The sequence below is a fragment of the Ahaetulla prasina genome, chromosome 3 (assembly GCF_028640845.1).
Source record: "Ahaetulla prasina isolate Xishuangbanna chromosome 3, ASM2864084v1, whole genome shotgun sequence".
NCBI lineage: Eukaryota > Metazoa > Chordata > Lepidosauria > Squamata > Colubridae > Ahaetulla > Ahaetulla prasina.
The window spans coordinates 32,902,307-32,919,892 of NC_080541.1; the positions used below are offsets into that span (position 1 = coordinate 32,902,307).

At 36.2% G+C, this 17,586-nt stretch overlaps 1 protein-coding gene across 2 annotated transcripts in view; it reads right to left on the bottom strand.

Moving 5' to 3' along the window:
- Positions 1 to 1,163: 1,163 nt before the first annotated feature.
- Positions 1,164 to 17,586, bottom strand: part of PTDSS1 (phosphatidylserine synthase 1) — a 35,569-nt gene continuing 19,146 nt past the window's right edge. For both annotated transcript variants that reach the window (XM_058174426.1, XM_058174425.1), the window contains exons 5-13: positions 16,800 to 16,958; positions 14,757 to 14,908; positions 12,560 to 12,701; positions 10,900 to 11,012; positions 9,856 to 9,921; positions 7,624 to 7,723; positions 5,846 to 5,911; positions 4,864 to 4,933; positions 1,164 to 3,697 (exon numbers count right to left, since the gene is read on the bottom strand). In XM_058174426.1, coding sequence (XP_058030409.1) covers positions 3,588 to 3,697; positions 4,864 to 4,933; positions 5,846 to 5,911; positions 7,624 to 7,723; positions 9,856 to 9,921; positions 10,900 to 11,012; positions 12,560 to 12,701; positions 14,757 to 14,908; positions 16,800 to 16,958 — 978 coding nt within the window. In that variant the 3' untranslated portion in view covers positions 1,164 to 3,587. The remainder of the gene's footprint in view (positions 3,698 to 4,863; positions 4,934 to 5,845; positions 5,912 to 7,623; positions 7,724 to 9,855; positions 9,922 to 10,899; positions 11,013 to 12,559; positions 12,702 to 14,756; positions 14,909 to 16,799; positions 16,959 to 17,586) is intronic.

Genomic DNA, 17,586 nt, shown 5'->3' on the forward strand with positions numbered 1-17,586 from the left:
GTATATAATCTTTGTACGTGGCATTGCCTTCAACTCGGGTTAAATATTGGCAGCAGCAAAGTTTGCTCATTCCTAGTCTATGTCCTTCTTAGCCTTCATTCTCTTCGTAGAAATCTCTTTGCGCCAGACCTTTCTTTCCCACCCACCCCTCAAAAAAGGCAATCCAAGGTTCCCCCTCCAAAATGACAGGTAGAGCAGTATAGCAATGTCCACAAGAATAACACTTTTTTAAAACAAATAATTCCACATTTAAAAAGTCATTCAAAAACAATCACAATGAACTGGATCGTACACTAATCTACAAACTTTTAAAATGGAATGAGGCAACAAGGGAGTCAGAAGGCAAGTCTAGAAATCTACAAATGGGAGCAATTCTGTGTCTTCCAGAATTCTCAGTATAAAGATAATAGCAGTGTATCTCTTCAATTCAGCAGCAGTGAAGAAAACACGTGGATCTGACAGATCTGATTCAGAATACACAGCTTCCTTTATTTCTAGCAGCCTAATTGCCGTGGAAAGTAAAGCACAAGTACATCATCCTTGCAGGCTAATGATGCTTTGAGGCAACGTATTTCATTAAAGCTAACCAATACAGAAAAGGCCATGAACGAAGAATCTGAAAAGTGGAACAAAACTTAACATGAAAGTGTCAGATCACAGATGTCCTTCCTGTCCCTGAAAAGAGTTAAGGAGTGTTCATCTACTCAGCTTTGTCATGCATCTTTTAACATGCCATATTTATATATTTTAAAAATATTTAGGCCAGAATCCAAGCTGCGCGCTGAAGCATAACAAGAATGTGGAGATGTGGTCACTGCTGATGGTCTTCCAAAGGCATATCCCCAGATCCAATATTGCAGGAATTAACCAAGAGATTGAAAAACGTATCCCCATACATGGAGCACTCCATCTCACATGTTAGAGAATATTAACACAAACTCTATTTTTGTAAGGTAGATATGGATGCCAATCCGGTGTGCAATAAAGATACCCATAAAGATATGTCATCTATCAGAGTTGTGTCTATGTATTAAACTCTGTTGTAAACCTAATGCCTAACTCTAGCAAGGTGAATAGGAATCTTATTATTGAGTTTAGCAGAGCCAGGATCCTGCAGGTTCCAGTATTTGTAAAACAAGAAAGGCTCTTTGAAAAAGTGAACATTATTAACCTCAAAATATATATATATTTTTGAAAAAGTTTCCAAGACGGTAAAATTGACCAGCTTTGGGTCTTGAATATAAAGGGAGGAAAACAAGTGGTCAGTCTTTCTGCAACTGACAAACAGTAAAAAAATGGAACTTAGTGAGGGAACCAATGTTTGAGAATTATGTAAATATGTGTATGGAATGATCAGTTCACAATTTTCAAAATATGAATGAGAAACAAGCTTCGGTTGAATCCCACTGCCCCGCCCCAACATGCACAGATTTAGCAGAGTTGCAGTAAATAGGTTAAAGCAGTTTTAATGCAAGGGTCACACATTTATGAGGGGTGGGGGGGGAGGGAGCTTTCCACAGCTTAGCAGCTGCAGTGTGATTTACTCAAAGAAGCAGCTCTTTTGTAGCACGTAAGGTGGTGCGGATTGTGGTGGCCTTTTTCTATGTACAGTCCTTTGATTTGTATGCTGACGCCTTTACAACAGATCAGAACTTGGGTGCGTAGCCTGTGGCACTCTCAAAGCTAGCAATACCTCCCAGACAATGGCAAAGGTGTGGGTTCTTGTTTAATTGATCACCATGGACAAGACTCTTGGCATCATCTGCCCCACAGCTCACATGGGACACACAAAGGAAGCCAAGGCAAAGAAAATGCAGAATTATTTCACTTCTGACACCTTAACATTTAATACTTCATTTCTTTTTCAGGCAATGTCTAAGAACTGACATTAAAAGTTTATTCGATTATTATTTCCTAAGAAACAAAGAGGAGGATTAAAAATGCCTAATTTAAAACTGTATTATGAAGCAGTTGTTCTTTTGGTAATAAGTGATTGGTTTAATTTGACGGAGGAAAGGATTTTGAATATAGAAGGTTATGATTTATTATATGGTTGGCATGCATATTTATTGTATGATAAGAAAGTAGATAAAGCTTTTAAGAATCATGTGTTGAGAATTTCTCTTCTGCATGTCTGGAAAAAATATTATTATAAGTTAAATTATAAAATTCCCATATGGGCAAGTCCTCGGCACGCAGTAGAGAATATAAATATAGAACAGGAACAAGAAATGATTACTTATAAAGATCTTTTATATAATGAGAGGGGAAATCTACAATTAAAATCTTTGGATACATTAAAAGAAGAAGGGAGGAATTATACTTGGTTTCAATATGGACAGTTAAAGGCTAGATGGAAAGAAGATCAGAAAATTGGTATTATTCAAAATGAAGAAAATTTGGTTAAACAAATTAGAAATCAAACCCAGGGGCATATAAAGAGATTGTATACTGTGTTGATAGAAATAGATTCTGAAAGAGATTTAATAAAGGATTGTATGATAAAATGGGCACAGAATATTCAAGAACCAATAATGTTGGAAACATAGGAAAAAATTTGGATTAGAAATTATTTCCTAAGAAACAAAAAGGGGGGGGGGGGAATCCAAGAAGACTCTGTGTGAGTTTGTATACAGTTCCTTGTTTTTCTTTTTTCTTTTTGCTTAAATAGCAATGCTGAATGGTGCTTTCCTGGAACAAGCACTTTATCAGGCCAAGGAGACTATTGTAAAAGTGTCAGCATGTATTTGGCTTCAAATCGAAGGTCAAGTTTTACTATTATTGGTCAGAAGGCCTACATAATATACTTCAAAGAAGGAACAATCTGTAAAATACTCTAGCCACCAGAAAACAAAGGGCTATACGCTTACATAAATACCTGTTCCTGTGTTAATAAGTACCGTATGGACACAATCCATACATAATAGGATTGTGAATTCAAGGCATTCAACAGAATTAAATATTATTTTAAAAACACTACAAAAATTTGGAATATGCTTTGTAATACTCAGCATATTCGGACTCAAAAATGGAAGTGCTGCTTGCTAAAACTGAATATAGCACAGAAGGGCTTAGTTACCAAAAAAAAAGCAAAGGCAGTATAGCAATCAAAAAGTTATGCTGAAGAACGCAAAAATACAAAACAAAGGTAAAAACATACAGCCACGGGCATATAAACCAACTGGCTGACAGTTAACTTTGGATCATACTTCTCAACTAAACCAAGATCTTCATAAGGCCTTCTCACCCTACCACAGGGCCCCTCCAGAGCAAGCAACTGCTTTGCCTTTGAAACCTTTTCAACTGTCGTGAGTGTCAAATGCAGAGAGTCAAGCCAATTAATGGCAAGGGACAGGCAGCTAATGATTTGCAATACACAGATGAATTCCCCCTTAACAAAGTCCAAGGCCTCCGATGACTGAAGAGTTTGTTTCCTTCAATCTCCTCCTCACAGCTTGTTGACCTTCAAGTAGGGAATTCAGATCCAGGCCCAGTCTTCCTTCTTTGCTCTTAGGCACGATTCTGGGAGAAATCTAGAAACTGACAAGTCTCTCTCGCTCTCTTTCTTTCTTTCTCTGTCTCTTTCTTTATCTCTTGCCAACCCCATTCGTTACTTTTGTTTTTGAATGACGATTTCTCCTCCTGGATGAATGGCTGTCACTGTTGCTTGAGTGTTTGGGTGGACTGTCTTCCATTCCTAACAAGTAATTGGGCACATAAGCAAAAGCACATAACAGATAATCACTTACTGGTTTGGTTTTTCAGTCAAGGGAAATTCTGGACTATGAACGCATATTGAAAGTTTAGTTGAAACCAACATGCCATCTAGTGGTTAAGCTGCCTTCTAACTAATTTTACAAGTCATTAAGTGAGCTACCTTTTAAGCAACAGCATGAAAGGTACCTTGAAAGGCCAAACTCCTGCTGGACAGATGTACTTGATGTAATTTTATATATTACCAAATTTTATATAATTTTAAATATCATGGTAATCTACATACATTTTAATTATTATCATATTTTTGTAATGTGTATGAAACAGTATATAACCTAGATATATTTTTCTCCTTTTAGACTTAACACACAGTTCTAGACAGGTTTTTTTATAGATGTGTTTTAAATATCATGTTAAGAATACATCAGTTCCATCACATATACACAGGAGAGCATCTTTGGAAAGATGCCACTGGCATCCTTCAACTATCCAGAAAGGCTGAAACAAAAGGTGAATTCTGGTACTCCCTTCCCTGCTCCTGTTAATGTAGATATGGAAAATGCTTGAATGCTATGATGTTGAGAAACTACTTTAATCATTCAAAGAAAATTTGAATATTTTTTCTCAGAGTTTTTCACATTGTTTTGGTGCAAAAACCTACTGCTGAAAACAGATCCTTCCACCTACTGAACATGGGGCTACAGCAACTATTTAAATTATTAAGTATATTTCTAGCACCTTCATTTATTACTGCATAAAAAGTTTGGGAGTCACAATAACTCCAAAAGCCATAGAATAAGGTTTCCATGCAGATGATAGGTCTGACTGACCAGGACCCACAAATGTTTACATAATAATACATTAACCTTTACAATTCCTCAAAATCTTCTGGAACAGACTGATCAGGACAGTCCTCTAAATTTTCTCAATAGATAAAATAATGCATAGTTAGATACAGCTCTTCTTAAATCCCTTTAATTCTTCAGATAATTACAATATATCCTAAGAATAATATAGAGATCATCAGGTAGCAAAGGGGGTATGAAAGCAGATTGTGTGAATTCACAAGTGATTCATGAAAGCTTGAATTAAATGGAATTCTGGTGTTATTGATATGATAAATAAATATACCAGAGCAAGCAACAGTACCTCTAGTGATTTTAGGGTTATGCCAGGAAGCATCCGGGATATACAAACTATCTTCACTTTCCGACAATGTCTGTTGAGATAAATATAATAAGATATGTTTGATAATACTTGTAGCAAAGAAACACTATCAGTTTAATAATTGAGATAACTAAGTTAATATTTGGAATTTACTTTTTTATTCCTTCTTCAATTATATAAATTTAATCAACAAGTGAGGAAGGAACCCTTGCTCTCATCTGTAACTGTATGCAGATGACCAGGTTGAGCCCGAGGGAGGGGTCAAGCACGTTATAAGTCATGAATCCCTTGCATGCTCACAAGAGATCTAAATCCAGCTCAACTTGAATGTCTTAATTCCTGCTCATTTCCCTTGACAGTTAGTAGCTCAGATTCATGTAGGAGCTTAAGCTTGCAATAAATCTTTATACTCATTTGAACTTGCCTGAATCTCCTCTTGACCACAATTCTGTTTGACATCTCCTTTTGCCCTTCTGTTCAAACACAAATCACTGATCATTTCCTCTCTAACTCTATTCTGCAGGAAAAAGTACGTGGAATGCAGAAAAAGACAACCAAGGACAGATTTAGACCTAAGAATTCTGCCTCAATCACAGAAGAGAGCTCAGAAATGGTGAATTTGCATGTTTGCACATCAACCAAATAACCATTTTCCTCCATTTTTGTAGTGCTTGGAACCATAAGCCTTCAGGAAGTTAAAAGCAGAGAATGAGAGCAATAGCCCTCTGACTATTGCTCCTCTGTTGCATATTGTTGCTGAACATTTTTATTTAATGCATGTATAATCTAGTCTCCCTTCCCCAAAATAGTAATAAAAATAAATTAAATTTAGTCAGAAATTATGTCTCTATATGAAAGTTCACCTAAATGTTGATAAATTATGGCTAACATGTTTACCCAGAGGGCAACAGTCTATCATGCAAGAAATCTCTTGAGCCAAGTTTAGCATTTCCGTAGATATTACCTTTTCTCGTCCATAATGGTCTGCATACCACACCATCCCATACAAACACAGAAAAGTAGTAACCGCCTATAACAGAAGAAAAAGAAGATGGCCTTGAGTTGCTCTTTTAATACTTATTTTTAAAAGGGAATTTATGCCCAACCTCTGATCGTATGACATGGCTTGCTAAAAGAGACAGTGGCGGTATTAAAAATGGAGGTCCTTTTCTACAGCAGTCGGAAAAGCCGCTAATATTGCAACAGTTTTTTTAAAAGAAATGTGCACTTTTCTTGTCTGACCTTGCTTTTACTAGGTAGTAAGGCTTCTGATGTATGTGTAGACCTATGTTTGAATCTAAGGTCATTTAAAACACTGAAACAAATACAGGACACTGTATTGCAACCCTTTATACTGACTTTAATATTGTCAGTTGATTTATGAGCACTGAGTTTTGTTCTCTGTGCCATGCAAATATATTTGGACAACTAGCTTTCTAAATAAGTTAGTCAAAATCAATGATTAGAACAGATTCAAGAAACTAACACAGATTAGAGCTTTGAAGACTGGTTGCAAATCTACTTTTTCAGCACAAGACAGTCATTAACAGAGGACTATCTGATTTCACAATGCTGGCAATTCTGTGCTTTGAATGCTCAACTGCTAAAATGAAGAATCCGACAAAGAGACTTCATAAGGTCAGCAATATGACGGAAGCTTTCTATTCAACTGCACCACTATGCAGATATTCAAGAAGGAAATCTGCAGATTGTGAGATCTGTACTGGAAACCAGAAGGAAAGATCTCATTTTCAATAAAGAAATCTCATTCTGATTTCCTGCTGGGTTTTAGTGCCAAATTTTGGAATGAATGCTCTCATTTATGCTCTCATAAAATGGCTACCAGGTTGGAATTAGTTTATCATGAAGAAACAATTTTTACAAAGCACAGATTTATCAGACTTCAGTAGTACCAATTTATTTTACTCCTGCTTATGTTATTACCTGAAAAAAAATAAAATTATGAATAGGTCTATGATTACATTTCATAAATTGTGTTGATCATGACTTCGATCCAAATAATTGATCACCCCTTTCATTGTAAAAATTTGCATTTTGGTCTGTAGACTGTTGCATTTTTAATTTTTGTTCTTATTTATTGTTTATTGTAAGCCACTCAAAATCTGCTTTGTGTTAGGATGTAAACATATAAATAAATATTGAAGAAATAAAGAAAATCTTTGTATACATAAATTTCTAGATCAGATATAAGCAGGTTTTTGTATTCTGGTTGTTTTGAACTCCCACAATTTCTATCCTGCCTGGAACTGTATCTGCAGGATTTATTGTCTTTCATCCTGTCACAAAGGTCTTTCCCCTGTTACGTGAGAGACTGAATATTTGGTGACAGAATGTGCCATTGTAATTGCTGGTCTATATTAAACATTACAATCCTATTATGAATTTGTCAGCATGTATTTAGTAAAATAAAATCTAGTTATTTTGCTATTTAGCCATCTTAATTAATGAAAGCAACTGAGAAAGATGCTATTGAAAAAGAAAAGTGTTATCTAAAATAGGTTATTGCTATCCTAGCAAAATTTGATATAACATTTTCCTATAGCAAGGGAATGAAAATAGCATTTTTCCTGGTTATCACAACCAAGGAGTTAAAAACAACTTGTCTTAAATAGGCATGTGATTTCTGGGAGGTATAATCCCACTAACTCTGCAAGATGCCAAGTTAAGAAACTGGGTTAAAATATAAATGTGTGCAATCTAAATGAAAAAAGATGCACTTACCACACAAAGAAGCCAAAATACAACATACAATATTTGTGTTTTGGAGAAGAGATCTTGACCAAATTTTATGCACACAATAGCTTCAAGGAAACCAATAACTCTAGAGGGATGACAAAAAAAATTAATCAAAATATATTTAATTTCTGTTTGAGACTCTATTTACCCTAACAATCTCAACTTGTTTTTGCCGTATTTTGAGAAACATTTTCTCATCATTTTCATGTTATAAATCAGAAAGTAAGATGCAGGGATCTCCTAAAAAAATACATCACACAACTAATTGGATCACAGTGTTTTATACTGAGCTGGCACTACCTTTTTTTCTTTCCTTTTTCTTCCACAACATACTTTCTCATACGTTTATGTTGGCCTCTTTCAGTGTTTTAGCAATGTAATATTTTCTCGCTCTGTAATGAAGCTAAACTATCTATACTGACCAGAATATTCATACCCATTTTTAAAACCTCTCTTCTTGATTTTCAACAGATGCCAATATAAAGAATCTGCTTTCCTTCTGATGATACAGTCTGACAGGACAATAAAATCAAAGGCAATAAAAAAAAAGTCTTGAGTTCTGTAGGCCATTTGTCACCATTTGTCCAGGAATTCCAATGCTTAGTGCAGTCTTGTTGTTGGCAAAGATCCCATCCAATATGGATTTCTGTAAATTATATCTCACCGTATTGTTTATGGGAGAGACACTCTTTACCTGACCCCTCTGATGTGACCTGCCCAGTATGGTTGAGCCTCTGGCATAACTCTCATCTACTTTACAGCAAAAAACCACTATCTCACTGGGAGATTACTGTTTAATAATTGATTTTAATCAATAAAAATTGATTGTTTTATCATATACGATGAGCTGCCAAGAGCCTGCTAATTAGACTGCCTCAACTGTCAAAACATTACTTTGATCTAGCACCTCTCCATTCTACATCATTTTAAAATCATTGATACTATCCAACAAAGATTCACTCCAGAAAGCAAGAATATTCTTTGACGGTGAGTCTTTTTTCTCTCTATCTTTTTTTGTCAGAAGAATGAGTAATAGCTATTCTGAATATACTGACAAAAGGCCCTGAGGGTAGATCAGAACAAAGCAAGTGATGACAGAAAAATGTTTCCAACTACCTCACGCCAGCTGAAGAAATCAGCATGTTTCTACCATATCTAGTGTGAAATAAGCTTTTCCAAAAAGCCAGAGCATGCTGATTTGAACCCTGCTATTTCTGTAACTTTATTATATGAAAATCTTTTGAAAGGCTAACGTATTTTAGATGGGTATTGTTTGCTTTCCTCTCTTGTATTTGCACGTAAAAAAGAGAATATTGGTTTTAAACAATTAGCCTGAAATAGATCTAGATATCACACAATTCAGCCCAAGCTTTCACATCTTTCTCCAACAAATGAGAGGACATTTGGCGATTCCAACAAGCAGCCAAAACCTATCCAGGTTATTGGGCTGCCCTCTTTAGCGATTGATGTGGTTCCAAAAAAGAGAGCCAAATCACATACTCTTGAAGTATATTTGGGAAACTAATTCTTCTTCAGTGCTCAAAGGGTGGGTTTTTATATTTTTGCTGAAATCAGAACACTGTTACAGTCCTCCTTACAAATGAGTACAGTACATGAAAGTTAACAACAGAAAGCCTACAAGTTTGAGAACCACATGCAGAAGTTTGAAAAGGGGGTTGGATCCTTCCTGCAGCCACTTACAGACATGGAAAACCATATCTGGAGAGTCAAATGACTCCTCAGCATGGTGTCCAATGGGGAATAGTAGCATGGAAAAAGGAAATTGCTCAAGCTCGAAACATATGCAAAAACACACGGTGAGTGTTATCCTATCTCTCCACATGCCTTAGAATTCCTTTATGCCATTGTAGGTCATACGGATACTACAAAATACATACAAGTAAAACGAAGTGAAGTATAGTGTGGTAAAATACTACTACAAAAAAAAAAATTCACAAGAAACTTTCTAACCACATGATTTGAGGGGAACTGTTTCCTCTTCTTAATTAAATAGATTCACAGATCATGAATTATTTTTAATTATCGTATATTAAATAAACTATCATTAGTAGTTTATAAACTATGTTTTCCAAACCGGAATGACCAAGCTTACACAACATGCTAAGCCAAAATCATCTGATCGCTTAAAACAATGCATGAAACCAGCCAGAAAGTCAGATAATCAGAATTTCAAGAATTCTATATTCAACAACTTACCCAAATACCCAGCACTGAGTTCCTACTCTTTTGCACTGTGTGTCTGTGAGATAAGCGTAGTACTGCCTGTAACGACAAAAACAATAATGTTTTAGGAAATAGACAATGGCATATTAACTGAAAATTATTTAACTGGTTGCCTGTAAATCTGTTTTACAGGTAAAATTACGACTATTTTTTCAGTGACTTTTCAAAATTACAGCCATGCTGAACAAATGGCACTTATGCCTAGTCCTGAAGGTATGGCTTTTGCAATGCCCCTGTGGTCACATGATCAAAATTTGGGGGCTTGGTGGTGCCCTGCAGGGACGCTTCAACTCTCCCACACATCTCCTCCCATCTCTGCCCTTTTGCCCCATACTGCAGCCAGCCACGACAATACTAAGTCCCTGCCGCTCCATCTTTCTACCTCTGCTGATGAGAAGCATCCAGATTGATCGTATGTGACGCCATTGCTGGCCTTTTTCCTTCCTTGTGTTGTTCTCCAAACAGCATGCCCCATTCTCTCACTTCAGAGAGTCTTCAGAATGCATCTGAAGTCTTCTGAAGCATCACAAGAATGGGATGTGCTATGTGGAATGCTAGGCTGCATTTATTTATAGGATCAAATCAAAGGTTAAAAATAAGGAACTATTAATGTTAGCCACCAAATTAATAACTGTGCAATGCTGAAAATGTCTAGATAACATAACAATTGAGTTGTGCATTAATAAGACCTCTTCAATTACTATATTAGGGGGGGAAATCAGACAAATTAATGAAACATTAGAGGCAAGAACCACAATTATATCAATCTTGGATGGTTTTTATGATTTATCTCAATAGCAGTAGACTATAATCTGGTATACGCCATACATATGGCAAATTTTCAATTGTATAATACCTGTCTCTTTATTTACATTCCAGTAGATCTCTTTGGCATTCTGGATATTTATGCTAAACCATCATTAATGTTTTTTTTTTCCTGTAGCATGCTTCCATCTCTACATATGAAGGAACTAGGTAAAGATTTACAGTGATGAACATAAAACAGCCAAAAATTACCTCACAGTTGGCGCTGTAATAATTCCAATGAAGAGAATCCTACACCAGCTTAAAGGGTGACTTGCTTGAAAAACAAATATATGTTTCAAGAAAAAGGTGTTCAACTCTGTCAACTAAAAAGAAAAGCAGAGAGAAAAATCAATATATTCATCTGGACAAACAAGATGAAAATAGAGCCATAGAACAAGTTTGACTTATTCCAGAACAATAATATATACTTAAATAATAAATGCATAGCTCTTTAATTATATAGTGACTTGGTTAGCTAAAATATGATATAAATGAAATCAACATATAAGCATTTATGTAGCAGCAAATGAAGAATTTGCATTTTATTTCTCTCCATTAGAAGAATGAGATTTTAAATAGTCCCATTTTACCCATAAAAGAAAACACATTCATTTTTCTGTTTTATTACTAAGGAATTGTGAAATTATAGATGTTCTGACACAATACAAAAATTCGCTGATATGGGGGGGGGGGGGAGGTATGTGCCAAAGACTGGAAGCCCCATCCAGGAGGGATGCAGGCAGCACACGAAACCACGCCCCCTCTGGTATATGGAAAAATTAAGATTAAGAATATAAATCTTCAATTTTTGCGTAATAAAAGTAGGAATAAATACACGCATGTGGAAAAAATAATAAACATTATTTTTAGGAAAATGCTAATGTTGTGACCTAGGCTTACTGAGTTATTATAATACACAATTAGTCCCAAAAATCCTATTTTATTGTAACAGCTGAGAATTATGTTCATTCCCAGCTGAGTCCCAAAATTAGTTGCAAAAAAAGTCCTTTGGAAGAAGTCTGTTGGGATAATTATCAATCTTTATCTTCTTTGACACCCTGTCAAGGCCTTACTTGGCAAAGCCCCACGGAGTTCAGAAAGAAACAAGAGATGCTGGAAACAGAGTTTGCAACTTTGCTTTCCTGCAAAAGGCCCAAGTGCCTTTGTTTCTCATTTAAGCTTTATGGGAGGAGCCAATCATCTCCTGGCCTTACTCCCGAGTCGTCCCTTTTGCTTTAGCTGCTCTTGCCTTCTGGAAGCTCTGCGCATGTTTGCATTAGAAACAGGCTCCTCCTGTTTCTCTGCCTCTCTGCTGTCCGACTCTGAGAGCTCCGGAATCCGTGCATCACTCCCAGATGGCCCTGGCCCCATCTCTGCCTCCGACGCAAAGCCCTGGGCCTTCCCCAGACTCCAGGACTGGCCTATGTTCCTCCCCAGTCTCCTCACTGTCCGACTCCGCTGCCAGCTCTGTGGCAGCAGGCTGCTGGCGGACCACAACAGCTAAGTAGTTGCATGTATTATGTAAGTACAGTATTTAAGTACAGGTAGCATTGCTTCCTGTATGAATAATTTGCATAGTTAGCTGACCAAGTTAGCAAATTATCTCACAAGGAGCTGATAATCTTATATCTTTTGTAAATACATTTCCCTTTGTATTTATCTGAAGATAATTCTCAGGCTTGAATCATTCCTTATATGCATATCTATGGCACTGCTGCTTTTTAAAAAATATATGTATATCTAGCAATTCCCTGGAATTCAAGACAGCAAATGATATTATTTCATTTGGTTATGCATTAACAAAACAAATATAATCTGCTTCCCTACAAAACATCAGCTAAAATTCCCTAAGTCTTCATTTGTATTTTACCTGCCATATGATCATGAAAAGGTATGTCCCAGCTACACGTTGAAAGGAGGACTTGGGATCAAACCAGCGAACGTAGGTCCAGCTTGCTGGAGTGAACTGTAAAACAGCTCTCTTGATTTTACCTGTGGTAGTGTGAATGTCCCTAAAAGCAGATAAGGAAGAGATAAATGATGCATTTTTGCTTAACAATCATAATTCAAAATGTTGTTATATATTGTGATATTATTGCAGACTTAGGTCCTTTAGTCCATTAAGCAAGCAGTTTTCGCAATAGAAATTTGCAATAAAATGCTCATTCGCACAAAGGCTTTCCTCCCTAAATGTATCAAAGCTGAAAGGACAGTCCCCTATGTTCCCCAAACAGACACTTCTACTAAACAATACCACCTTTTAAAAATTGCTTTCGAAGAAAAGATTTTGAAAATTCTAGGCTTTCCCACACAACTTTTATCATTTGACAGATGTTCTTAGAATTAAGAATTAGAATTAAGGATAAGTGAATAAAAAGTCAGTGATTATATCAATGCGAATGTTAGCATTTGCAGAAATTTCTGTTTGCTTTTTATGTACACAAACAATTTCCAAGTACATTTTAAAGAGCCATATGTGAGGTTCCATTTCTATTCTACAATGGCAACTTCTATTCTAGCCTCTTCCAATTCTATAGGACTTTCCAGTCCTGCATTCATATTCCTGATCCTGACGATCTGACATCCCCTGGAACAGCAACAGTATGGCTGAAGGAAGTGGAATTTCCTCTAAATTACCAGGATAAGAAACTTAAAAACATCCCTTCTTAATGTCTTTCACTATACCTGGGGCACAAAAATAACTAAGGATATCCATTATTATTTTTGTACTTGTCAAAATGGCATTCAGGGAAATTTCTCCCTCTTACTTCTAGCAGGACACAATCAATAATAAAACTTCAAACACTAATTTGAAAATCATCTTTCTGCATTCTAGCATCTACAACATGAAATCAATTTTACTTCAAGCTCTATGGATTTACTGTTACATGGATAAATGATTGTATACATAGTTGAGAAGTATATCAAGAAAGACAAATCTGTTCTTCAAATTCTATTGCCAGGATAAAATACAAGGATTGTAACCAGAAAGGAAAATAGATAAAACCAAGGATCATATAAATGGAAATCATTTTTTTCAGGCACAGCTCTCAGTAGATAGCACTAACTCACTTTTAAAAAAATGCTCTTACACCAAATTCAACATGGAAAGAAACAGGAAACTTGGGAAACCATTTCCCAACCCATTTCGTAATTTTACTCTTCAATGGTCTACTTAATAACAAGCAATATGAAAACAATTCATTTTCATGCTCCAATTCCAATCCCACAGAATTAATCACACAATAGAAAGGACTTCCTTGAGTCCAGTTAATGTTTGCCATTACCATCTCCTGCACGTGACGCATCCGGCCCGTGGGCCGCAAGTTTGACACCCCTGATCTAACTTCTAATAAATTAAAAACTAATAACAAAGGTTCTTTTTTCAAAATTTCTTAGATTACTCATGCAGATGAATCTGTAGGTGAGTCCATATCTCAACACCCACTAGTAGATATAACTGGAAAACTATTCCAAATTACAATTCCTAGGACAAGTACATGTAGTATTTTCAATAATATAACAAACATAAATATGAGCTTGAACACTTCTATTTAAGTGGCCTATAATTAAATTATCCTTGTAATTGGCAACTTTCACTATACTGGCAGTCCTCGACTTACAACAGTTTGTTCAGTGACCGTTCGAAGTTACAACAGCATTGAAAAATGTGACTTATGACTTTTTCACACTTATGACCATTGCCGCACCCCCATGGTCACGTGATCAAAATTCAGACACTTGGCAACTGGCTCATATTTATGACAGTTGCAGTGTCCTGGGGTCATGTGAACATTTTTTGCAACATTCTGACAAGCAAAATCAATGGAGAAGCCAGAGTCACTTAACAATTATGTTGCTAACTTAACAACTGCAGTGATTCACTTAACAACTGTGGGAAGAAAAGTTGTAAAATGGTGCAAACTCATGTAAGAAATGTCTCATTTAGCAACAGAAATTTTAGACTCAATTGTGGTCGTAAGTCGAGGACTACCTGTATTCCTATGAAACTCTGCTATATAATATCCCATTAAAACAATGTTCATTAGATAGTACTTGAGACCTACTTGAAGCTTGCCCAGTGATACGTCCTCATCTCCAACCAACGGCAAACCACCATGCCCAACCAGATGCCACCTCCATTACATAATAGGATGTCCAAAATAACTTGATCCCACCAGCATTCAGCAAAATTAGGCAGCAGATGCATGAAGAACAGCTACAGATTACAGCAGAAATTTTGATAAGAAATTCATTCTGATTCTTTTCAACATAAAAATACAGATTTTGACAATATGAGAAAGATTTTAATACAATAAATTAATATGACTAAAGGCCAGCCTATGATTTCAGAAATAAAGGAAACTTTATTATATTTGAATTTTAAAGACCCTACGTTCAAAAAAGACAACTGCTTCCGTTTCGCCTTTCAACTCCAATTCAGGAGCCCTCAGGCAGTCCCTTTCACGACAAACTATTTTGTACCAAATTTGTGTTTTGCTGATAAAGAAATAAAGGGAGACTAATACAGATCTATTTCAAGCTCTTTAGCTCTCATTTTTTATTTATTTATTTATTTTTAGCTCTCATCAGCTAGCCATACCCTTACTTGGATTCAAACTTGAACGAGCCCAAGTTCGAATCCAAGTAAGGGTACGGCTAGCTGATGAGAGCTAAATAGCTTGAAATAGATCTATACTAGTCTCCCTTTATCAGCAAAACACAAATTTGGTACTATATATATTTGTGTGTATACAAACAAACAACACACGACTGTATGTATATACATACAAACATGAATGTATGTATATATACGCATACATATGTTTAATTTTGCCATAAATTATTATATGATAGTGATAATTTATTTATTTAATGCCCGAAAGACAAATGTATTGTATTTTCAATAGTGTTCTATCCTTTTATCCATGGCATACAAGTAATTCACTGATTACTATGGAAAAGATTTGAAGGCTAGCAGCTGTATAAACCTGGACTTAATTCAATTAATTTAATATGCAGATGGATAACATAGAATATAATACTGAAGTAGATAACATTTCACCTCCTGTTTTAAGTCTCAATATGCTCTAGAAAATAAGATTTTAACAAGTATTCAGAAGAAAATATTGGGCACTTGGGAAGGGTGTGTCAGAAATCCTTATAATCTAGAGACACTGAGATTTTTTGAAAGATTATCCACCTCTGTTGGATAAAATCACATTCTTGCTGAGTTCAAGAATGAACTTGCTGAGTTGGCTTTAGTGTAATCTATCGGACTACACTAAGGCACTTTAGGATAGGACTGCCCTTGAAGAATACTCAGATCTGCAGTTAAGCCAATTCTACAGAAAAGATTTATTTATTTGCCACATAAACTAGCCGCAGGGACTTCACGTTTATGTCACATACATGCGTAGGTGTCATATATGAATTTCTTTTCTTTATAAATGAAAAAGTGGACACATTTTGCCACATCTGACTCAGGCTGCCAAATATATGTTCCTCCTAAAAGACAGGATAGATAGCAATAGCAATAGCACTTAAGACATATATACCTCTTCACAGTGCTTCAGAATAGAATAGAATAGAATAGAATAGAATTTTTTATTGGCCAAGTGTGATTGGACACACAAGGAATTTGTCTTGGTGCATATGCTCTCAGTGTACATAAAAGAAAAGATACGTTCATCAAGGTACACAGCCCTCTCTAAGCAGTTTACAGAGTCAGCGTATTGCCCCAACAATTTGAGTCCTCATTTTACCAACCTCAGAAAGATGGAAGGCTGAGTCAACCTTGAGCCTGGTGAGATTTGAACTGCCAAATTGCAGGCAGCCAGCAGGCAGCAGAAGTAGCCTGTAATACTGCACTCTAACCACTGCACCACCATGGCTCATGGCTCTAGATAGAGATTTCACTCCGAAGATATCCCTTTTATCCCAAAGGTGCTTTTCCATATACCTTTTATTTCTGAACACCACCACTGGGAAAGCCTAGTCTACAGTCTCAGTTGCAATGCAGCTCACAGGATTCTTTGGCACATTCAAACATCAAGTCATGGCAGGTGCCCCATGCATTTATCTTTTTTCAGTGCCTATTACCCACCTACCTCTGTCAGCTCCCAAGTGATGCTAATAGTCCAACACAATCCATAGCTGCGAATCAACAAAGCCTTCATCGCCCAGCCCCAGAAATGTCCAAAAGCAAATATGTCAAAATGACTTAGGATTCTCTCCCAGGTAATAACATGGCAATTCACAGCATAATCCTGTTGATGGTTACAGAGAAAGGATGTAGAGAAGAGAGACAAATAAGGCAACAGATTTATTTTAGAATAATTTTAGATGAAATAGAATGCGCTATTAAAATACATTCTTTTCTGTAGCTCAGCCTTGTTCAGAAGCTCAGCTATGTATTAGGATAACATCACAAACAATTAGACAAAACTGACTTAAGATGCCTCTTTATACAATATTAACTGACAAATTTGCTCACAAAATATAAACATGGCTTTAAAAGAAAAAGTGTGAGGATTAATCTAAATAATTCTGGCTATGACTAACGAAATTCACACCAGGATAAAGAATCTCGACCAAAAATAATTATTCTTATTCTTAGATAAGATTAGGTTGCAAGTCAACCCTGACAAGGCTGGGAGACTTTCCATCTTTTGGTCCAGGATGGCTAATACTGCCCTGTTCAGACTCAGTATGCAATCTGAAGGTTCTCCTGGACTCACAGCTCCTGCTCTTTGAGTGGGGAGTGGGGGCTTTGCACAACTGCATCACATGTACCACTTGTACCTATTCATGGCCTGCAAGGCCTTGCTTATGATCACTCTTGCCTAAGTCATCTACTGATTGGACTATTACAATGCACTCCATATGGAGCTGGTC